General features: G+C 37.4%; 2 protein-coding genes and 1 pseudogene across 3 annotated transcripts; 2 read left to right on the top strand and 1 right to left on the bottom strand.

The window, feature by feature from the left end:
- Positions 1–7458: 7458 nt before the first annotated feature.
- Positions 7459–9425, top strand: LOC104723736 (uncharacterized). The gene is made up of 3 exons (XM_010442131.3): positions 7459–8304; positions 8400–8589; positions 8676–9425. The coding sequence occupies exons 1-3, from the start codon at positions 7933–7935 to the stop codon at positions 9179–9181; spliced, it is 1068 nt and encodes a 355-aa protein (XP_010440433.2). The 5' UTR covers positions 7459–7932; the 3' UTR covers positions 9182–9425.
- A 6313-nt stretch (positions 9426–15738) lies between these two features.
- LOC104723739 (uncharacterized) lies at positions 15739–17105 on the top strand. The gene is made up of 5 exons (XM_019231637.2): positions 15739–15771; positions 15885–16069; positions 16177–16266; positions 16365–16541; positions 16675–17105. Exons 2-5 carry the CDS (start codon positions 15965–15967, stop codon positions 16747–16749), a joined length of 447 nt encoding a protein of 148 aa, XP_019087182.2. The 5' UTR covers positions 15739–15771; positions 15885–15964; the 3' UTR covers positions 16750–17105.
- A 2052-nt stretch (positions 17106–19157) lies between these two features.
- On the bottom strand, positions 19158–23643 carry LOC104723740 (uncharacterized; annotated as a pseudogene). The gene is made up of 6 exons (XR_015571059.1): positions 23509–23643; positions 20009–23334; positions 19840–19933; positions 19641–19762; positions 19458–19564; positions 19158–19360 (listed from the first exon to the last, which is right to left on the bottom strand). The product of XR_015571059.1 is annotated as an uncharacterized LOC104723740 (transcript).
- Between the last annotated feature and the right edge of the window lie 453 nt (positions 23644–24096).

Raw genomic sequence — 24096 nt, 5'->3', positions numbered from 1 at the left:
CTTCCTCATGCACGTCAGTCCGTTGTCTCCAATATAAGGGAAAATTCTGTTTAGATGAGCTTGTTGTGTATTCAATGCACTCCCATCCGCTGACAGCTTAACACTCTCCAGCCTTAAAGCTTTAATTCTATCAAGCCTAATCTTTTCCTCCTCATCATCCTCTGATTCAGGTTCAAGTGAGTTGGCTTCAGCAAAAAACTGGTCTGTAATATCACAAATACTGCTTTCAGCAGCTTCTGCACCAGCTTCTCCCTTATTCAAACCTCCAGGTAGTACAGATTTCAACGGCTTAACAGCAGTAGGATTTTTAGGCGGTCTACCTCTACCTCTTTTCTTTTCCTGAATGTCTCCAGCCGCAGCTACTTTTTTGGCCTTCTTTGCCGCAGCTACTTCTTTGGCCTTCTTTGCCGCAGCTACTTCTTTGGGCTTCTTTGACGCAACTACTTCTTTGGCCTTCTTTGCCGCAGCTACTTCTTTGGCCTTCTTTCCCGCCTCTAACTCTTTGGCCTTCTCTGCCGCCTCTAACTCTTTGGCATTTCTCCTCGTGGAAGGCCGTGTTTTCGTATCAGCTGGTTTCTTAGCAGCTGGAGACTTCTGAAGGAAATTATCAAATTTATCCATCAGATTCTTACTGATCCCATCCAAACTACTGCCATCAACAGATTTCTTTTCCTGTATATCATAGCGAAGACAATTAAAATTATGATAACTCAGCCTAAACATTCTGAAAAATCAGCCATAAAACAAAGATAAATCAGACATTATGATAACTCAGCCTAAACATTCTGAAAAATCAGCCATAAAACAAAGAAAAATCAGACATTACCGGAGGACTGTTGATAGAGTAGTTTTCTGGCATATTTCCTGGAACTTTTGGTGGACCTTTTGATGTCTGAAGTTCTTGTCCCAGGTTATTTAGTTCTTGTCTCAAATTTGAAATCTGGTCAGTCGTGTTTTGACCAGTTTGCCCTAAATCCATTGAAAGCACGTGCTCTTTCATCTGTTTGAGGTCCGTCTCAAAAGATCCAAGCTTGGTTTCAATCCTTTCATCCATCTTCTTCTCCAGATTTGCCGATACATTTTCAATGTTTGTATCAACGGTGTCAAACCTTGTGTTTAACTTAGAGATCAATTCGAAGATAGTACTAACCGACCCATCTTCCCCAGCATCTTCCTCCTCACTTACCTTTTTTCCTTTCTTCTTCCTCTCATGTGCAACTCCTTCACTAGTTTCACCACCCTGACTGTTGGAAACTTTCATCTTCTGGACTTTCCGCTTCTTTGCGGGAGGAGATTCAGACTCAACAACTGCTTCAGCTTTCTTTTTCTTTTTCTTCTTATCACTCCCCTTAACATCCCAAAAACCTTTAACAAATTTATCCATATGTATGTCTTCGATCAGGCGATCAATTGTTGGGTCATCTTCTTGATCTGGCCATGAATGAAATAGCTCGCAGCCATTTTCCTTCATAACCATTTTTCTCACACGCAGCTGTAACATAAGAGATTATGAAATCCATCAGTAAGTTTTAACTTAGCCAACACTAAACCATAACTCAGCCATGACTAAACCATAACTCAGTCATCTTGAACATAACTCAGCCATACTTGAAACATAACTCAGCCTTCACTAAACCATAACTCAGCAATTACTATACTAAATAATAACTCAGTCATTACTAAACAATCACTCAACCACTAATAAACCATATCTCAGCCATCATTTAAACAATAACTCAGTCAGTAACTATTAGTCTATCATAACACAATCAAAACCTTACCTCACCAAACGCTTTGATATCTTCAGCAATTACCGATACCATCGTTGAACGTGAACGGTTTCCATGCCATCGAAGCAACAGTATGGCATCATCTTCAGCTGATGCATTCCCAAACCGTTCTCCAAAGCATTTGATGGACTCATACGCCCAAGCCTGTAACACGGGTGTAAACCCACTAAGGGTGTACGACTTTCCCGTAGGGTTCAACATCTTTATAGAATCAACAAGAGCTTCAAATGCTGACCGACCTCACGGATACGTCTTCATTGCTTCATCATCAAATACTCTTTTGGCACTTTCATATGGAATTCTAGAGTTATGATGCAAACCATAAAGTCCAATGTGTTGAAAACACAACAGTCCCAACCATTTACGATGATCAAGGTTAACCCATTCCCAGCACACTTTTAATGCTTCCCTGAGTTCAAGTAGCGTTGGACCTGCCCCACCAGGCACTTTCAAAAGTTTGAAGAACTCTTTGTGTTCCTCTTCAAGTTCAAACCGTTCAGAAGGCATTGGGTCTATGTTTAACCCCGTCACATAATGAAATTCATTCAAACCAAACCTGATAGGTTGACCGCCGACCACAAACCAAATCTCCTTCTTATGTACCCTTAACTGGTTACATAGTAAGAAATGTACATCCTTACCAGACAAGACGAATTGGCTATCAACTAGCTTAGAGATTATTCCAATAGGTACATCTTTCGTTTTTTCCCACGCATCATGTCCTATTGATTCCCTAATCTGAGGGAATTCTCTCATCCTTAAATTGGTATTAATATCTCTAAACTCTATATTAGAGTTTCCTTCAGCGTATAGTCTTGGAGGGTAATCTCTTGCTTGTTCTTCAGAAATAATCACCATCGACATCTGATAAATAATATAATTCATAAGTAAATCATAAAATAAATCAGCCATAACATAAAACAAACTCATACACAAAGCATAACATAACTCAGCCACAAACACATAACTCAGATCTAAAGCACAAAATATCTCAGTCACAACTCATCTGTAACTCAGCCGCAAAATAAAAGAAACAGTAAATCAGCCATCGAATCGAATAGATCTAGCAAATCAGCCGTAAACCCTAAAATAACTAAGCCGCAACATAAAACAAAAAGTAAATCAGCCATTGAATTGAATAGATCTAACAAATCAGCCGTCATTAACGACGGCGACAATCAGCCGTAAATCATCTAAAAAACCCACATTCAGCCGGAAAACTCAAAACTAAACACTTGACACATATCGGATAGACGAAGACGAACAAGACGACGACGAACAAGACGAAGACGAACAAGACGAAGAGAGAGAGCGACGACGAATAGAGAGAGAGCAACGACGAATAGAGAGAGAGCGACGACGAAGAAAGAGAGTGCGAAGACGAAGAGAGAGAGAACGAGCAAAGACGGCGAGAGATGACGGCGAGAGATGACGGTGAGAGATTGACGGCAAGAGAGTGGACAATGACAGAGTATTGCCGGCAACGAGAGATTGACGACGAACGATTTTTTTTTTTTGGTTTGTGAACAGTTAAAACTATTCACTTTCCCTTTCTATGATATAAACAAAAAAAAACAACTGTCAATCTAAAAAAACTGCTTAGTGATTGTGTTAAATCATATCTGATGTGTATTTTAATTTGCTGATGTGTATTTTTTTTAAATTTTTTATTCAAAATCGAAAACAAAACCCGATGGGTAAATTGTAATTACACCCAGGACACTAAACATTTGAGCAATTTTCAAAAGATTTATAGATATGAATAATAAACAAACTTTTAGATAACATTTGAGTAATTCTTTCTATAAGATAATCTAATATTTTTTTTTCTATTGCTTTATAGTTGTTTAATCAATATAAATATATATATATATATATATATTAGTTGATGTTAAAATAAGTGATGAATCTAATGGATAGTCGTTATTCTTTGAGTTTTTATCCCATATAAATATACATATGTATATTAGTTGATATTAAAATCATATATATAAATGTAAGGTTTTGGTCTCTCCTTATTGGTTGGTTTTAATTTAATGCTTTCTAATTTTTTTATTTTTTATTTGCTTTTTAATTGTTTAATTGCTTTAAACAATATTTAAGACCCAATTAAACACAATATATTTAGTTCACACATTAAAATAAAATTATAACTGAAAATAAAATAAATTATGCATTAATCATATTCCACCACTCAATTCTATTCAAACACAATAAATTATAATTATGCACTCACTTTTCTTTTGTACTTCCATCAATTTTATCATATAAATAAGCATTCTCTCATTCTCTCATATTAGCATTCTTTTACTTTCACACTTTTCTATTCTTTCATTCTCTTCCACAATACCTCAAATCATTTTCCAAATTTTTTTTTTGATTTCTTATTTTTGTTGTATGGGTTACAAAAAACCAAATGAAATATCATTGTAAATTTTAATGCTAAATTTTAATTTTAGAGACTGCATGATATATATTTTACATTGTTCTTATTTTTAAAGATTCATATCCATTATCTAATTTGGATTATCATCTTATAAGTAATCATTCTCTCTTTTTCTCCCACCAATATTAATTGTTGTTATATCTCATATGTGTTGTAAGAGTTGGATTATCATATTTGTTTTGTTTATATTCTTGCATGAATTTAAAACTCATGGTAAAAGTGTGATTATATATTTTGCTGGATTTATCTTATATTTTGTTTTTTTTTTAATATATTTCTTCCTTCCTTCTTTCTCTTTTTACTATTTTCAGTGTTCAATTACATATGTATAATAAAAATTTGGTGGCTATAAAAAAACAATTATCAATGCAAATTCAACAACACTAAATTCAATCAAAGCCCAATGAAGGAATCAATCAAAAGAAATCATCTTCATACATGTATACATATTTTATTTTTAAAAGTATGCAATGTTTTAACAAAATTAACTATTATAATAGAATTATTAAATCAGAATTTTTAACTCTCTCTTACCTCCATTTTTTTTTTTGAGAATTTGTATACTCATCATTATATTTAGTTCTTCTGATCCAAAATCTAATTATATAAAGATCATTATAGTGTTTCTTTAATTCAAAATTTTGTAATTTAACGATTTTCTATATAAAAAATAATTTGATATTCTCATTTCCAAAATCTTACTACAAAGAGGAAATCATTAGAATTTAACCTAGCAATATAGCTTAAAATAAAGTAAATATAAAAGAGATTAAAAATTAAATTAATATTTGGGATTTTTAATTGCATTTCATATGATTTTATAGGAAATATATTTAATTGATACTTCAAAAATAATATTGCAATTTAATGATTAAATTTTTTAGGTAAATTTTGAATATTATAGTAAATTTTATGATTGGAATAAATAAAGTGTATTAGTGACATTTAGGAGATTTGTTTGTTATATATGTATTTTTAATTAGAATTTCAAAAATACATTTTTTTCAATACCAACACTAAAATACCATTTTTAAAAATTTTATTAAAAAGATTTTTTCAAAAAAATTCTCATAATTTTATGATAATTAAATACATTAAAATAAATTAAGATATATAATACAATAACTCGCGTATATGCGTGATATATTATCTAGTAAATGATGAATCTAATTGATAGTTTTAGTAGGCATTGGTTGTGTCCTTAAATTAACGAGCAGGCAGGGCTAATTACGGACATGCGTCCAAACGAAGACTCCTCAACTTTTATTACTTCTTCTATTCCACCTGCTTCCTCCTACACGTGTCATTATTTTTTTAGCCATTAACTTTTACTTTCTTTAATATTTTTACACTAAGTTTTCCTAACTTTTACTTTTTGATTTATTGAACAAAATCATCGAACGGTCAAAAATATTTGGAGCTCGGTCGATTATAGAGGTAAAATTGTCGTCGGTTTACTAATTAACCCATCGGTTTTCACTAAAATGATCGGGTTTGATGTGGGATTCATTATTCATACAATTCAAGTTCAACAACGGAGGAGTAAAAAAATACAGTATCAAACTTCCCGCTACGTGGTGCACTATTAGCATAACGTCAACTAGTATTCCTGAGATGTGACGACATTTTTAACTTTTTTTAATATATAACATAATTAAACCTTTCTTAATTACGACAAGTCAAAATAAAATAAAAAATAAAAAATAAATCACGATGATTACCGAGAGAGAGGAAGATATGCCCGATCTTCCACGCCACAGTAGTGGGAGCTATGAGACAGATAGAGAGAGGACAAAACAGTAAATATTTATTTTATCATTACAAATAATTTTACTGACAGTTTTTTTTTCCCCAAAAGAAGAATCTACCACAATTACTACTAATACCAGTAAAAAACAAACCACACCGTCCCACTACTAAAAAAGGGTTAAAACTGTAATTCTAAAATACCCACATAATAATACTCCTATCTCGTAATACTATATGACGTGGCATCATCACGTCTAGTCAGCTTTCTTCTTTGCCTATAAAATCAAACCAATCTCTCTTTTTTTTTTCCCAAAACCAAAAAAAAAACAAACCTTCTCTTGCAATCGCAGGAAAAATGAATACTCCGTGTTGATGCATGAATTGCAACAAAGTATTTCTAAGTTCTTTAACAAGGGAAAAACACTTTCATAAGTTCGAGGCTCCAAAGTAGGTCGTTCACATAAGAGAGAGTTTAATTGTTTTATAGTTGTGCCTTGGGAAAGGCTGTCTACGTACCCTTAGAAAGGGATTAAGCCACTTGTAGTTTATATTTCATTCGGTGGACGCTGGACTATTATCAGGAATAAATAATATGGGTGAGATGCTAGGTAGTCAGGCGACAATCTAGACAATCTGTGGAAATAGGCGACAAGCAAGGGCGGACGTACATTACAGTTAACCGATGCACTTGCCACAGGTAAATTTTTTAAAATTAATGTTATTTTACATGAGTTTTTAAGTATGCCCCTACTAAAATATTTTTTATTGCTCTTATTACCTTATTTTTTTCTTAGATACACGTTTTGTGTGTTGTGTATAATACTAAAATATCATACAAATACAATACAAAAACTTAATTTTGTTTATATTTCCTATGTTAACATGCCCATATTTACTTATCTTAACTTGACAAAACTAATCAAATGTTTTAATTGATATAATTTTATTTAAAAATTTATAAAAAAAATAATTTAATATTATTGCTCCGGATAAAATTATTTTCTGCATCCGCCACTGGTGACAAGATGGACGACCTATAGAAGTAGGCGACAAGATGGACGACCTGAATAGATAGGCGACAAGATGGACGATCTGTGGAGGTAGGTGACATGTTGGACGACTTGTGGAGGTAGGTGACAAGATGGACGACCTGTTGAGGTAGGCGATAAAATGGACGATCTGTGAAGGTAGGTAACATGCTGGACGACCTATAGAGGTAAGTGACAAGATGGACGACATGTTGAGGTAGGCGATAAGATGGATGACCTGTGGAGGTAGGTGACATGCTAAACTACCTGTGGAGGTAGGTGACAAGATGGACGACCTGTTGAGGTAGGCGATAAGATGGACGATCTGTGGAGGTAGGTGACAAGATGGACGACCTGTTGAGATAAGTGATAAAATGAACGACCTGTAAAGGTAGGCGACACGATGGACGACCTGTATTGCGAATGACTAGATGACGAGCTGAGAGAGTTGAGTCTCTTTCATATCCCCTCTCTTGAATGTTGTACCCCGTACTTATAGGGGAATGTCATGTTGCCAAAAGACCAAAATACTCTTCCTTTGTATTCGGCTTAGAAGCTGATTGTAGACAAACTTTTAAGGGGTGTAAGCCCACCCCTAACACTCCGGTTACTTTTTCCTCTGTTACCGTTTCTAGTAACGCTGTTTCCGGCAATCGCCATCATGTTTTCCGTGAAAATCATCGGCGTTAACTAAAATCTCCGATCCGCCTTCTTAGATTTTTTTTTCTTTCTCTCTCTCTCTCTTTCTCCTTCGTTTTTGTTAAGATGATGATCCACTGATTTCAGAAGATCGTATAGCTCATATATCTTCTAGCTCTACTCAGTAGCTTAGAAATTTTAGTAGATTTTTTTTTTTGTTTTTTTTGTGACTCTTTTCCCCCAAATCTGGAGAAAATTCGAATTGATTTTGAGATCGATAATGCCATTTCCGATGAAGATTCAACCGATTAACAAGGATTATCCGGCGACCAGAGACTTTTCTCGAGTTGAATCACCAAGCAAAACAGTCCTCAAGTCTCGTCTCAAGCGTCTACTAGATCGACCGTTCACAAGAAGCTCAAACTCAGATAAATCACTACTTATCGATGGAACAGAGTTCGAGCCGAGCTTAGCAAAGATGGTTCAAAGCTACATGGAAGAGAACAACGAGAAGCAAACTAAGAGCGGACGTAATAATCATCGTTGTAATTGCTTCAACGGGAACAATTACAACGATAGCTCTGATGACGAATTCGATTTGTTCGATGATGGTTCCGTCGATTCATTCAACGTCGCTTATGACGATTTCAAGGTATAAATAAATAAAAAAAACTCTCTTTGTTCTGTTCATCATAGGTTCTGTAACAAATATTAATTTCGACTTGGTTTTTGATTTGATTTATACAGAGCTTGATTCCATGTGCGAGCGTTGTTGAGAAGACTCTGTTAACCGAAGCTGCGAAGGCTATAGAGAAGAACAAATCAATCAAACGTAAAGACGAATTGAGAAAGATCATTGTTGTTCAACTCTCATATCTCGGTTACGATTCTTCGATTTGTAAATCTAAATGGGATAAATCTCGCTCTATACCGGCCGGTACAATCTCCTTAACCGGTTTCTTTTTCTGCTTCAACCTTCGATTTTTTTTTTTGTTTTTTAATCTAATTGATGATTTGTTTCAGGTGAGTATGAGTACATAGATGTGATTGTGAACGGAGAAAGGATTCTAATCGACGTTGATTTTAGATCGGAGTTCGAGATCGCACGGCAGACGAGTAATTACAAGGTGTTGCTTCAATCTCTGCCGTTGATATTCGTCGGAAAATCTGATCGGCTTCTTCAGATCGTGTCAATGGTTTCTGAGGCGGCGAAACAGAGCTTGAAGAAGAAATGTATGCATTTCCCGCCATGGAGAAAAGCTGATTACATGAGAGCTAAATGGCTATCTTCCTATACTCGAAACAACTCCTCCGACGGCGAGGAGCCGTCGCCGGTTACTACTGACGCGACCGCCGTGGCTGAACCGGAACTGCTGGTTTTCGAGGAGAAACTCTTGTCGTCGCCGCCGTTGAAGTTTTCTTCTATGACTATGATTACAGATGATGATGATAATGACGTGGCAGAGCTGGTGAAGAGAGAAGTAAAGGTTGTCACGGGATTAGCTTTCCTGTTCAAAGATAAACCCTAAAAAAAAAAAATTGAAATTTTCCTAATTTTTGCTAATTTTTGAATTGAACAAACAAGAATTTACAGAAGAAAAAAAAAAAATATATATATATATATATATATATATATATATATATATAACATTAGGATTTATATTTTACCCAATATTTTACTCTGTTTTACCCAGAAATGTAACAGTAGTTTACTCTTACTACTACTTCTTCTACTTCTGTTTTGGTATGTAAAACAGTAAAAGTAACAGAGACGTATTATTACTCGGGTAATAGTCTAATCTTAGTTAAAAAAAATTTGCAATGAATGTTTTTTTGGTTATTAGTAACTACTTTTCTTGAAATTTGTACTGCGACTTCTGTTTAAAAATATGTTGGCGCAAAAGGAACAGAAGATTTATGACAACTTTAAACTTCTCATGTTTTTTTATTAATCACTTTAAACTTCAAATTTACCACATCGTATTTATGGAAGTCAGAAAAATTAATAAATAAATACTAGTAAAGATGATAAAAAGTGGTAATCAGAATTTATATTTTTAATTTTTTTTCCGATGACGGCAGCATTCGAGATCAAAGAAACAGTCTCTGTGGCATCATCTTGGAGTGTAAGAGCTGTTCACTTGAACAGTGTAATATTCTCTTTTGTATTTCTTTTACTTTTATAAAAAAAATATATTTATTTTTTCTGTAGGACGTTTTGGATTAATTACGTATGTCAGTGACATAAATATTTTGGTGGTTTGGCTACATATACATAAATAGGGTAGTTCTAACGTAGACGGTGGATCCAAACTTGAATTTAGATTAGGACCAAAATATACAAAAAAATGATCCAATTCTATTTTGTAACGACTTAAAGGCATATATATTTCCTTTTTATTCTTAAACGGTCAAGAAAACAAATTCTTTTTTTCCTTTATTGTATTTACATTGAGGAGTTGTCTTATTTTAGACTAAATCAAAACTAGATTAGAGAGTAGTGGTTAGTTCGATAAAGACGTAATATAATGTTCTGTTAGACTTTTGAAATGGAAAGATGAAGTTTTTGTGTGTTTGCTTTATTTTTAGTCGAAGCCGAGACCAACTTTTTACATGGACCTAACTTTGTTTCCGTAAAGATGTGTTATGATTTGAAAACGGTTAAACCAAACCAATATGTAATGGCATCACAATCATTGTTGTGGGGCATTGTAATCCATTATGAGACACTATATATTCTTTTGATGTTATATTACTTACACATTATAATATAACAAAAAAATAGCCATTTTCGCAGTTGTGTGATTGATACAATTAGGATACCAAATTATGATATATATTTTGTGAATTTGAAAAATGTTTATAGTTTATATTTTTTTTCCATTTTTGCATCCGTATACAACATTTAGATGTAGATACAATAGATGATGTTTGTGTAATTAGTCTTCATATTTTAGATGTTACTTGAGATTCAAATCCAAACTGAGGACGGGATTTTGGAGTTAATTCACCCTCGTGGGATCGCTACCAAAACCATTTACATCAAGAAAAAAGGATGTCTAAATACTTTGGCTGAAGCAAAAATAATGTATAACTCGCTAATAAAGACCATAATAATACTTACGATATATAGCAAAACCATCGGCTTGGGAAAACAACCTTCCACCCACTCATTCGAATGAACAGTTAGGATACTCTTTGCATTGTCTGTTTGCTTTTTATCACCTGAGTTTTTGCCTTGTGACTTATGAGATAGTCGTCAGACGAATAAAAGATTTACGCACAGCCAAATTGTGATAGTGTTAGTGACACTAGTGTTACTATTTTATTGGACCTCTTTGGCTCTTTTGACACATGCATGATATAATGATTTGCAAATCAGAATTATCTTAGTATTTTTATACAAAATGGAAATAATATTTAATCGTTAGACATATGGAGGTTAATTTCCAAAAAGTTGAAATATAAGCTACTAACATAAAATTTCCATTGATGAAAATGTTATGTTAACTAAACATAGTTACTAACTTACTATATTCTAGAGTGTTCAATATATTTTGCCAATTTAAATTAAAAAGAGAGATGGGATTACGTATAGAGCGTGTTAATGTTTGGGGACCAACCTGCAAGATGACGAACCTAATGGCTAATGGTAAAGAAACCTATCTATCTACATTGACATGCCTAAAGTCTTACTAACATTATTGACCCTCAAAAATTCAGAATACAGAAAGAGCCAAAGATGAATGTGATTAGTTGTGTGTGGCGTATCGTCATGGGCTTATTCTGTTATTCACATGCCTTCTCATTTTTTTCATTTAAATTCACAAAATAATAAGGTTAACAATTCAATAAAATGCAATTAGCTGTTTATGAAAAATGTGTAATGAAATATGTAGATATAAATGATTAATTCTACACAATTTCGTCAAATATCTGATTATATTGTGAAACATTCATTCCCTTCCAAAACATTAATTTTTTTTTGGAAGTATTAAATATTTTAAGAGATAATTTTTAGGTGAGTTTATGCATACAATTATTACAATGTCGATTTCAATAAATAACTTTTTTTTTGAGAGATTACAAAAATATGTTTCTCTATTTATAGAACACATAAATACAGAGAGACTTATCCGCATTGAGATCAGACCCCGAATATTTGGTGACCAGTGTGGTCCCTTCCTCCTTTTGATTTCTTTTTTTTCTTCCATACTTCTTTTTAGTAGTATTATATTTTCCTTCTAATAAAGGGGACGAAAAAAAAAAAAAAGTAAATAAAGGTAAATAAAACTAGTAACTTTTTCTTCATAAATAATTAAATACTGTTAATTCAAAATGATAGAAACAAGAAGTGTAACAGATGTGAGATTTCTAGGCCAAAGACTTTTTACAGAACTTATGTTTTGTTACACTGACGACTTTTGGTTCTTTTGTTTTTAACCTTTTTCTTTTCACTTACGTGTTTAAACTCTTTATTAGTATTTAGTAAATGTGAAAGCTACTGAGAACAGATACGAGTTTCTGAAATTAAAATAATACACAATGGTTTAGGTAAATGTAAATCACAAAAAAAAAACCTATATACAAAAAAATAGTGTTGATTAAGACCCACATTTTCTTCTACTTGAAATTTTTCTAGCGAGAAGATCACTAAAGTCAATGTTGGCTTATCTTAACTGAAACGTTTTGCTAGCTAATCCAAAAGGGTTATAATCAAAGAGACAAAGACTGTAACAGACGGCTTGGATGAATTGATTAAGAGAACAAACAATATAGAAATAAATCAATTAAGTATACAAATAGAAAGTGAAAGTAATATAAAGCTGAGAAGCATCATTAACTTCTCTAATCTATGACCCGTTATAGAAATTAGAAATAGAAGCAAAAGCAATAACATGTGACAGCTAAGAAAAGATGATGACACCACTATTTAAAATAATTTAGAGGTTATCCATAAGAAACTCATAGAAGATTAGTTTTGACACAGTTAAATTTATTAAAAACGTACCAAAACAAGAAGTCAGAATCTTTAGTACGCGGATTCAAAGAGAAATCTTGCAAATACAATGGATTAGGGTGATATTTTCAGAACGAGCTATTTTATTGAGATTTTATACAAACATAGGCCCTTTTATAGAATAACTGTGAATAATAAAATCTTTTCCAGAAATAGGAGTTCATAAAATTATAACTCTAAAATAACCATATCAACCCAAGGAAATTTGTGAAGGGCCTTTTCATTTGCAAAAATGCCTAAATAATGTACGGGAAATTTGAAAAAAACAAACATTATACTTTAATTTTACAAAAACAAAACTTATATCGTATTTTTAGAATTTTTATTCGCTGAAAATTAGAGGCTCAAAGCACAATTCATTAACATTTAATAATTTCGGCCTGTTTTCAAGTAGAATGAAATATTGCAAAAGAAAAATCTTGCAAGTAAGAACGAATTTGGTTGATAATTTGGTATTATTTATTATACTGGTATTTATAGTTTTATAGCACTATACTACTATTATTATGGGGAATCAATTACAGAATAACCACTTTCATTGATGGTCTTTGTTGCTTTTACCACTTTCGAAACAGTTTGCGGATATACCATTCTTTTCCAACGCGAGATTACGGAGTTACCCTTCGTAAGCTCAGATTGAATTGTAAAATGTGTGCCTAATTTTATTCTTTTATTATTCGTTGCCCCTGCCCGAGACCAGCGAGAAGGAAAACAGGAAACGCGAAAGTTTTCTGATGCGTCATGAGGGACCAATAATGGTTGCCCTACATTATTGCATAAAAAAACGCTCCCACTTGCATGTACCGTTCCTCGGTTTTCAGCTTCAAATTTCTATATCACTACTCCTTTACCTCCTCTGTTAGCTGACATTTGTACCGATCCGGGGAGATTGTTGCATCTTGAAGTTGTAGAGATCGACAGCAAGTTCACCATCTTCGAGTTGCAGAGATCGAGAGGAAGTCAGTTGATTGGTAAGTAAATCCGAGATGTAAAACCAATTTAAATTTCAAATAACAGAGGAGGTCTCTGCATCTTACTTCGTACCCTGATTTACTCCTCCTAGGTTGTGTTCCATCAAAAATGGATGCCGACAGCCAGTCTGTTCATCAATCACAGAGCCCAGGTTTGTAGACCTCCTCTCATTTTCCGTTTTTAATTTGGGAATGTTTACTAGGGTTTTGTTTCTTTCTCGGCTACAATACAACTTCGTGATGTATGTGGCATTACGTTTGGGTTCCCAGTTCCCCGTACTTATTTTGGTTATGTCATGTAGGGTTTACTTCCTCGTTGTAGTTGACCTGCTATACACCATCTATGTGTATGTGGCATTACGTTTGGGTTCCTAGATCCCCGTTCTTATTTGGTTATATTCTCTAGGGTTTAGTTCTCCGTTGTAGTAGACCTGCTATACAACATGTAGGTGTACGCCGCATTCCCGTTTGGGTTCCCAGATCCCCGTTCTTAATTTGGTCATGTCCTGTAGGGTTTAGTTCTCCGTTTAGCTATAGCAGGTGTAGACCACCTAGGTGTTTGCCGCAGTTACGTTTAGGTTCCCAGATCCCCCGTTCTTACATTTGTCATGTCCTTTAAGGTTTAGTTCCCCGTTCGTCTACCATTTCTATAAGTAGGTAGTCGCCGTCTTGCTTACACTTGGGTTCTCGGTTTAATAAACTAGTTCTCCCTTTCTCCTCTCCTTTACATAAAAAGTTATTCTAATTTTACTACCTCTGTATGTGTATCACTCGTCCAGGGTCCCTGCCTTCACGGATTTTTGCAACTGATTGCTATCCAGACTATGCAGTGCGAATTAACTCTTACTCTAAACCCAAGTACTTGATTGATATTTGGAAAATACTTCAAGGGATGCCAGAATTGGATCGGTTGGTGGCATCCCCGCTTGGGAAGCTTTTCTCTCTCCATGTTCGTCAATGTTCATTGTCTGGACAGTTGGTTCACCAAATGCTTTGTAGGCAGCTCTATACAGAGAATATTGATGAGTTGTGGTTCGTATTTGGGGGTCGTCCTTTACGGTTTTCTCTGCAAGAGTTTGCAGATGTTACTGGCCTACGATGCTACCCTTTGCCTCCGGAGAATGAACTCACCGCTACAACCACTCATTCTGAAGGTGACTCCCCTTACTGGTACACGTTACTTGGCGGAACACTTGGTTCTTTGACAATTAAAGAAATTGTCAACCGCTTAAAATCTGAAACAGGTATGCCTATGTGGCGTAAATTTAGACTTTGTCTCATTGTTATTGTGGAGGGCATACTTCTATGTAGAAATCAACCAGTCAAACCATCGGCCGAAGTGGTTGAGATGGTTAAAGATGTTGACTTCTTCTTAAACTATCCTTGGGGTCGCCACTCATTTACAAGGCTCTTGTGGATGGTGAAAGTTGGAAGCTATCTGCCAACCCCAGCGTCTTTGCTAACGAAGCTTAAACAGTCGTCCATGGCTGTCCACGGTTTCCTCTTGCAATCCAGTTGTTTGCATTCACATATGTTCCGTTGTTGCTCAAATACCTCCCTCATGGCAGAGATACGTCCACCTTCCTTGACGAAGCTGTTCTCATTCTTCCAAAGTGCAAGTCATTCCATACAACAACGATTTTCGATGTTGAAAATGATCCCGCCGTATGTTTTTTTGCCTCACTCTTGATGGTGTTTACATTTTCCCATTGCCGCCATCTCTTACTTTATTCATCTCTTTTTCATTGCAGTTGTTCGTGATGTCTCCCAAACCTCGCCAGCATGCCTTCATAACATCTGCCTGTTATGACCCCAAGGTTAAACATTTAGAGAGCCTTATTGTTAATGGCTATCCATTCATCAAGGAAAGCTGGTCTGGAGGTGATGCATTGCTACCTCCTCTCATGTATGCACAGAAACGTAAACTATTACATCCAATATGCTCGACTCAACATTCGGAAACAGACAGAAATGGGAAAAAAAAAATTGGGTCAGAACCTCCGGATTACTGACGACGTTGACTCTGTCCTAGAGGTTAAACTTATGACCTTCAAGGCGTCTCTTATGGGTGAAGTTTGTTAACTTCTCCACCAACGTCAGTTTGCAGCCTTTGGCGACGTTGATCAAGGTAAACACCCATTATCCGACTGCAATTTCGACTATCCTTTTTCACCCTTTCCCAGTCTACAAACCTTTTTTGTTTATATGTCTCCTCTACACATCCAGTTTCAATCTCTGCAGGACTTTTACCTGCCGATGGTCATTCACCAATTTCTGCTAATAGGTCATCACTGATTAGTGAGTTACATCCCTCTGATCCAATGCCCTTGACCTCTACTGCCGGCCAAAACCAATCGTCGCTCCTTCCCTCATCGAAAGGGTATTCTTATTTGCACTCTCTGAATGTCGTTGCTACCTCGTCAAAGGTTTGTTTCTACCCTCTACATTTACTCGGACCATTTACTTACTACCTTTCTCACCGTTGTTTATTAGTACCCCTGAAACTTTTTCAAAATTTACCTCTCATTCATAGGTCCCTGTGCGTGCAGTTACCAGTCATACTGCTCAGGCATCACCTGCTCCACTGACGAGGCAGCATTCCATTCTGCTCTCTGCCCTACCCGTATGTTTCCTGCCTAACAAACTAAACTTCCCCTTTCTCATTTTCGAGTACTCTCCTGAGGATTAAAAACTCAGTAATTTATGTCTTCTTTCCAACAGAAACAACCTTCTCGTATATCTTTGCTCCACGAAGCCGCAAAGTACTCTTCCAATATATCCTCTAGACGTTCTGGAAATAAAGAAATAGTTGATTTGGTTTATGTGACACACCCTCCCATGGCAACGTATAAAAATTCTTCTCTCCATTCACCAAGAGCGGTTTATGCAGATTCAAAGGTGAGTTATTACATTGGAGCAACTAATACTACTTATGCTTACAACAAAATATCCATACTCCATAATGTAAACTATACAATCACGCAGGGGAATTCTCTAACGTTTTCTTCTGGCGACAATGAATGTAACGCAGAGGGCAGCGGCGGCTCAGACCTCTCTGACCTACATATCATCGACACACAACGTTGCAGCTCTGCTCCTGCAATGAATCTGCGTAGTGAAAAGGACAAAAATAAAATTGAAAGTCAGCTGAATACTCCATTAGAGTCCACTACCCGTTGTAAACAACTAAATGGCCCAAAGAGTAAGCCAATAGTCCATGCCCAATACATGTGCAGGAAGTCCCGTTCAGTTCGTTGCAAACAGAGCCATCAGAATGCATTATTCCCGTTGGATCTATGAAGAGTTTGTTTCTAATGCTTTGCCTACTCAGTACTTTCTATACTGTCTCACTGTCACCTCATACACAATCTGCCTTTCCTGGCTTCAACTGTTACTTATTTGTCCATTATCAGACAATGTAAGACTATCTCCATTACATACCAAGTTATAGTTTTTAAAGCATTCTGATCTTCCAAACACTCGCCAATACCCAACCCATGTACTCTGACAAAAATTACACCAAATCTGCCATACCTCTCAAACCACACCTATCTAATGACAGTTTCGCTCTCCAGTGAAGATTAATGATATTAATGGCCACCTACTTTGGCTATACCAATCAATGCTTCCATAGGAATTGTATTATATGTTTTGGTTCCATATTTCTTACGAACTTACTCTTTCTCTCCCAATATCAGTACGGACAGTCATGGATACGCTTGATTTCAATACTGCTCTTGACATAGCTCGTCGTGTTGGTGAAGACTCATTCACGGATCTTCGTGGTATGCTTCTAGCTTCCAAATTTTATAACAAAGTCGCATCTCATCCTGCGGTGCTCCACACTCTCTCCATCGATCTCTTCCTTGCTGACGCTTCGCTTATTAATCTTTCTTCTGCGTTTCGGCCTTTTTTCTTTAATTGTTTCAAATCTCATAATCCCACTGCGGTGTACCTTGAAAGCCTTCGATTAGCTGCAAAAATGGGCCGTGCAGAAGATGGTCTACAGCTGTTATGCACTATTGGGAGTTGTTCACTGCATGCAGTGTTCGCCAAAGGGTTGTTCCAGCTTTGCCTTGGGTTCTACGCAGAGTCAATCTCCACAATTGAATAATTTATCGCGTCTACTTGTGATTACCCAAAAGCTGATCATATTGCTAGCACTGTCTTCCACCATATCATACAGATAGGCCCTACTAAGCTTCGTTCCCATGCGAATACGTGGAACTACGTTGACATCCCTCCATGTGTTATTGCTGGTTGCCGTATGGACAGACGCTGCGTCAACTGTTTCTTCTATTGGTATTGTGTCATGTGGCTTCTTCTTTGTTAGTTCTGGTGATGTAATCCCTAATATTAGTACCACTTCTTCATTGTTGCTAAACTATCACTCTGTACTCGTCAAATATCTCTTAATGAAGTTCTGAAGTTAATTCATCTGCTCCTACCATAAATGTCTTTTCCTTATTAATACACTTCTTTCAATAGCAACTACCATGACTATCTTTCTCCAAATCTACACAGCCAAATATACATTTACTACCTTCTCCAGCAACGTTTACTGTTTCACCAGCATTACTAAATGTCCCAAACTTGACAGATAACTCCCACCTTCCCCGTTCAGAGACCTCTATATGAAGACCGAGGAACCCTTTCTTTTCGCAAATTCATATCAAACAAGCAAAACCACTACCCCTCTCCTATGGATAGCATTCCAGAGCCTATCCTCCTTGACATTGTCCGCCGCCTTTCTCGCTATGGCTTTAGAGAGCTAGGCCCTTTGATTGCTGCTTCTCCATCTTTTGCTGCTCTCGCATTGGACAAAAGTGTTCTTTCGGAGGTCGACATCTATGAGTTCATATTTGTCAGCCCCTTAGCCAATGAGGGATCTGTATACCGTCCATTCTTTCTACGATGTCTCGAGGCTCTCAACCCAACAGCCCAGTACGTTGAAGGCTTACATTTGGCTGCATAGAGCGGACCTTCGCAACGAGCTGTTGACCTCCTAGGTGATGCTGCTGGGAAAATCATCTATGCTCGCTTTGCTGTTGGAATCGTGCTTGTTTGTTGTGGTTCCTACGACGATGGTATGCGTGTTATGGACTCATTCTTCACTTTGGTCCCTACAATCGAAGAAGCAGTAGGCATTGGCGAAATGGTTCTCACACAAGTACGTGACATGGGGTTCCCACGGAGTGACCCCTACGACCACACGTTCACCTTTGGAGGAGGCCTCCCAAATTGTTTTCTTAATGGGTACTCTGTTCAGTACCTTTGTAACAAATGCTTTGTTTATATGTATGCAACCCGTTTCCGTGATCTATGTTAAAAATCTATGCTTTGTTGATCGCGCCTACCATTTACAATCTATGTAATCAGTAGTTTCTTCCTGTAAAAGAAACTACTAAGCCGTTGTCAATTGTCTTAATAACATATTTCTTCGCCCCCTAAAGACAAACTTTTACGTCCCTTTACTTAGAGCACGCTACCACTGTGCGCATACGGATCAACATGGATTATAAAAGCAGCATTCCCATTACTATGCATAATAGCAAGTTCAAGTACAACAATATTCTTAGCGTTTTCAGCCATACATATACATGCAATACACCTTCACATCGCAACATCGCAATACACCTTCCACTGTCCGGTATCCTCGTCGCTTCCAAACAATGCGTCCACCGCATGCGTCCCTCCTCAGTTCTTCGACAAAAAACCTTCAACGCCCCTCGCAGACATGAAATGTGTTGTCAGACTTAGTAAACGTCAAATGGTAACGCAAAGCATCCAAAACATTAGTAATAAGCCAGATACCTTAATGAGGTGATTACACTATAAGTAACCCATAAACGCCGACATCAACTACATAGAAAAGTGGCCTTAAGGCCGAAGCATCCCAAAAAACATACACTGACCATTCCCTGCAAGGTAGATTATGCCTAGTCAGAACTGATATGTAGACGTACAGTATATCTGCTAGTCATATGCAATAGCTACCTGTAGACGCGTAATAAACTTATACTTTTTCTTGACTCGCATACCACATAGCCTACTAGGTTTACCAAAAAGAAATTATATTGCTGCTTTTTAACAAAAAACCAACTCCCACCTTCAGACACCTGCACACGTCAGTCATAATAAGGTCAAATGTGTTGTATTACGTACATGTTCTAACTTATAGTAAGAATATGCAGACCTTAAGCAGGCATGTTAGAGCAAGTAGCTCTGTTATGTCCTGACTGAAAGCATATTGAACACTTATTTGCTCCCCTCTTGCGCCTTTTAGCCCCCTGCAAATCACGTTAACCAATTATATATACACCAAATCATGGCCTATAAACATTGAACGCTTGTCTTTACTCTACCATGAACTCTCCAGTGGAAGGGATCCTCCGCTTCCTTCTATGGCCAGGCCCATTCTTGTTCGTGAGGGGAATGAATTCAGTGTCTTCCACATCCGTTGGCACCTCCTCGTCACATTGATTAGGCACAGGGTAAATGAATTCTGCATACGCATAGGCAAACAGTTTAACCTCGTACTCTGATCCAACCAACGTCTGAACGTCTATCTGCTTCATTCTTGCCGCCGCCAATGCGTGGCAACAGGGTATTTGCAGTTTTTGGAACTGAAGACATGTACATGTTTTCTTACAAAGTCAACATAGTACATCTTCTTCCCATTACTAACTTGAAAACTCCACGCGGATACCCCTTTCACAGCTAAACCGGCAGAAAACGTCTGATGACGCAACAATAACTTGTTGACATTTGGTGTTATTGTCTGTCCCAAGGCCAACTGTCTTCTTCCCTTCTCGCGTCTGATGCAAAACCACTCCATTAGCTTCGAACTAATAGACTCAACCATGGAGACAATCGGTAGTTCCAGAATCTTGCCCAGTACCCCATTCAGGGATTTTGCAATATTGCTACTCATGATGTTGTACCGTTTGGCGGGACAGAAAGCTTGTGTTCAATGTTCCCGTGGGATTGCATCTAAGTATGCAGCACATTTCTTGTTTCGCAAAGCAATTTCTTTGAAAGAGTCGTCGAAGTCACCAAAGTTAAATGCGCGTGCAGCCTTACCCATGAGGTTTGATATCCCTTCACCATGAAACTTGGCCCTTACATTCCTCACAATGTGGACAGCACACGCCCCATGAAAAGCTTGGGGGTAAACATTGTGAACACCAATATAAATTGATTTATGCCGATCAGAGACCAGGACCAAATCCTTCGAATTTGGAACAATCATACTCAGTTGCCTGAAAAACCAAGTCCATGCCAAATCATTCTCTGCATCAACCATCGCAAATGCTATTGGGAAAACCTGGAAATTAGCATCCTGCATACTTGCAGCAATGAGAACCCCCTTGAACTTGTTCTTGATTACAGTCCCATCAACGAGTACAACCTTGCGCATGTGTTTGATTCCCGCAATACATGCTCCAATCGCGAAGAACAGATACTTAAACTGCTTGGGAGCAACTCCTCCACCAGTATATTCTAGTCTGTATATAGTGCCTGGATTGCCTTTCTTCAACAAGTGCAGGTACACTGCAAGCAACTTGTATCCACACTCATCACTTCCCCGAGTTTTAATTATAGCAGCTTCTCTAGCATACCAAGCCTTCATATATGTTATCGACACTTTCAGCTCGTCAAGCACTATAGCTGGGATATCTACGGCCCGTGGTCCAGGCAAACCATTAGCATATTTTGCTTTCAGCATCTCCGCTATAACTTTGGCTGAGGCTTATTTCTCATACTGGGACCTTGCGGTAATTGAACATGTGTGAGTTAGAGTGGCTGTTCTAATTTCAAAATTCTTGGAAAATTTTGAAACAGAATGCCCAAACACTCTCCACGCACAAAGTGGATCAACACAAACACAAATAATCCTCTCTGGTTCAGATTTAGCAAGTCTGAAATGGAACAACCTCTTGATGGCATATATAGCTAGAGTGTTTTGCATTTCCGCCTTATCTTTAAACACTCGCCCAATATATATTGCATCTTCTTCGGCAGCGACAGTTGCACACCCATTTGTGTTTGTTAGTTGGTAGACGTCATCGAAAACCGGTTCAGCGTCACGGCGTTGAGTAAAATCTTCAAACGCAGGATCCACGGTCCCACCATTATCAGCATCAGGCAGATGAAGTGACCCGGTGAACATGTTATTCACCTCAATCCTTGGGCCACCTACACGTCTTCCATCGGAATGTCCATGTATGCTATCTCTAGAGCGTTCTACATCAAAGTGTGTAGGGTCGACAGCTGAAGCATCATCTACAATGTTGTCATCTCTTACAACATTTGAACCATTTGCTCGAGGAATCAGCTGAGAGTCAGATGATTCACTGGTTTCACCATATCCCTCCTCAGCTGAACCACTGTCCGTATTGTTTGCTTCAGCAACCCCTGATACAGTATTAAGACCGTCCACATTCTCAGGCAATCCATCTAATCCAATCACTCCTTCCTTTCTTTGACAAACTCTAGGTGACCCATCAGCTAAGACGGTTGGATCATTAACTGCAGCTAAACCATCCATAGTTATATTTTCATCAGAGCGTAAAGCTGCCTCACTCCGCTGTGCACAATAAGCCAGTACCGTTGATCCTATGTCCTCTGAACCACTACCACCTACTCTTTCCACCACCTCAAGAGATGTATCCTTCTCCAGTAACGGGTCTCTGACGTTGACTGGATAATCTTGATCGAACACCATACTCCAATAGTCATCGTTGTAAATATCTTCGTCGTCTGACCTTGAAGACACCACTGCATCAGTCCAAGAAGTTTCATTCTCATTCTCACCGCCGCCATCCGCAGTCTCTTTACATTTGTTTTTCCCCTCCAACAGCCGAGACTGAGTGCACTGATCCTCTATTTTTGCAATCTCTCTCATAAACCCATCATCTTCCTCACTTACTAGAAAGTTGTTAACATCGACGTCTCCTGAGTTACTCCCGTCAGAGTGAACAGAGAGTGAAGGCGTCCCAGGATCTGCCAATCTAATTAACCCACTGTTGTTACTATCAGGCGAGACCTCCGCATCATGGTACATAAGACCACTCCTCCGACTACAGTTTCCTTGGGCATTACCTGCAACCGAGTATATTCTCATTGCACCGTTTGAGCAAGAAGCATCATTCCCATCAAATAAATGTCTCCTAACACCACTAAACTTATTACAATCACTGGTGCCTGCATCACCAATTCCTCCCATCCCAATACGTCCTAGCGTCACTCGCGGTACATCACCAATGTTTTCATCTCTCGCAATGGCTTTCCCCTTGCCAGTTTCAAGTCCACATTGTTTCCGGATGATGGTGCCTTCAGCAGCACTGCTTTCATGATCAAGTGACAGTAACATGTTTAGATGTGGTGCGGTTCTCATAACTTCCAAGAAGTTTCGTACCCCCATACTGCTTGTGATGACGACTGGAGGTCTTGCATTGAGTGAAAAGATTGAAAGTTGTGACGAAAGCCAGTAGCTTAATTTGGGCTTAAAGTTCAGGTCATCAAGCTCAAACTCGTGACGAACCAGTATGAGAAGCTCCTCGTAACTCGTATCCATGGTCATGGATATGCTGCGTGCGTAGCATTCTTTAGCAATATAGAAGTCCCAAACACCTGTATTAGAGCATTCCCAACTCCCAACAATAACAAACACAGCCACTTCCGCTCCCTGAAACCCATAACACACAAATACACGAAATAAGCAACTACGTAACAGCCAAGTCGTGAGAGGAAACCCCTAAGCCACTCATCACGAACCTATGACATTAACTACCCACAAACAGGACAACCATTTCGTTCCAAATCTGCTACAATAGTATAAGTGAAGGAGAAGCTAATTTACCTACGGATCCATGTCTCTAGTACCACTTCTTCTTCTTTCGTAACCCGTTTGCTCTGTTCAGTCGGACTTTTGTTAATTATGTTTTCACCCAATATCCACACTAAACAGAAGCTTCTACCATATCCTTTATTTTTGGCCAACATTTTATAGATCCACACAATAGTGAAACCCTACGGATTTTCAGCCACACAACGCCAAAGCGAAACAGTTCCTCCTGTCCGATCGGTGAACAGTCGCCGCTGCCCAAAAAATTAAGACATCAACTTATCTGCCCGGACAAAAAAAACAATTTCGAAATCGTTCCTCATCCCGCTCTTAACCTAAGGGCAAAATTGTCCTCAAAATGGTAGATCCAAAAGCCCATTAAAATGGTAGATCCAATAATTTTTCCCCAAAAATGGCAGTTCGGACAAGAAGCCCTTATTATGGGCACCTTTTCACTAGAAAATAGACACTTTACAGAGTTCATTATACAAATAGGAATTTTTCATGAAAAAACGTTTTCAAAATGTCAAAGAAATTTGAAATTTTTGAAGAAAGCTTGTTTTCACGTTACTTTTTTCTAATAATTTAAAATTTAATATCATT

The sequence above is a fragment of the Camelina sativa genome, chromosome 11 (assembly GCF_030686135.1).
Source record: "Camelina sativa cultivar CO46 ecotype springtype chromosome 11, ASM3068613v1".
Lineage (NCBI taxonomy): Eukaryota > Viridiplantae > Streptophyta > Magnoliopsida > Brassicales > Brassicaceae > Camelina > Camelina sativa.
This window is presented reverse-complemented; position numbering and strand designations above follow the sequence as displayed.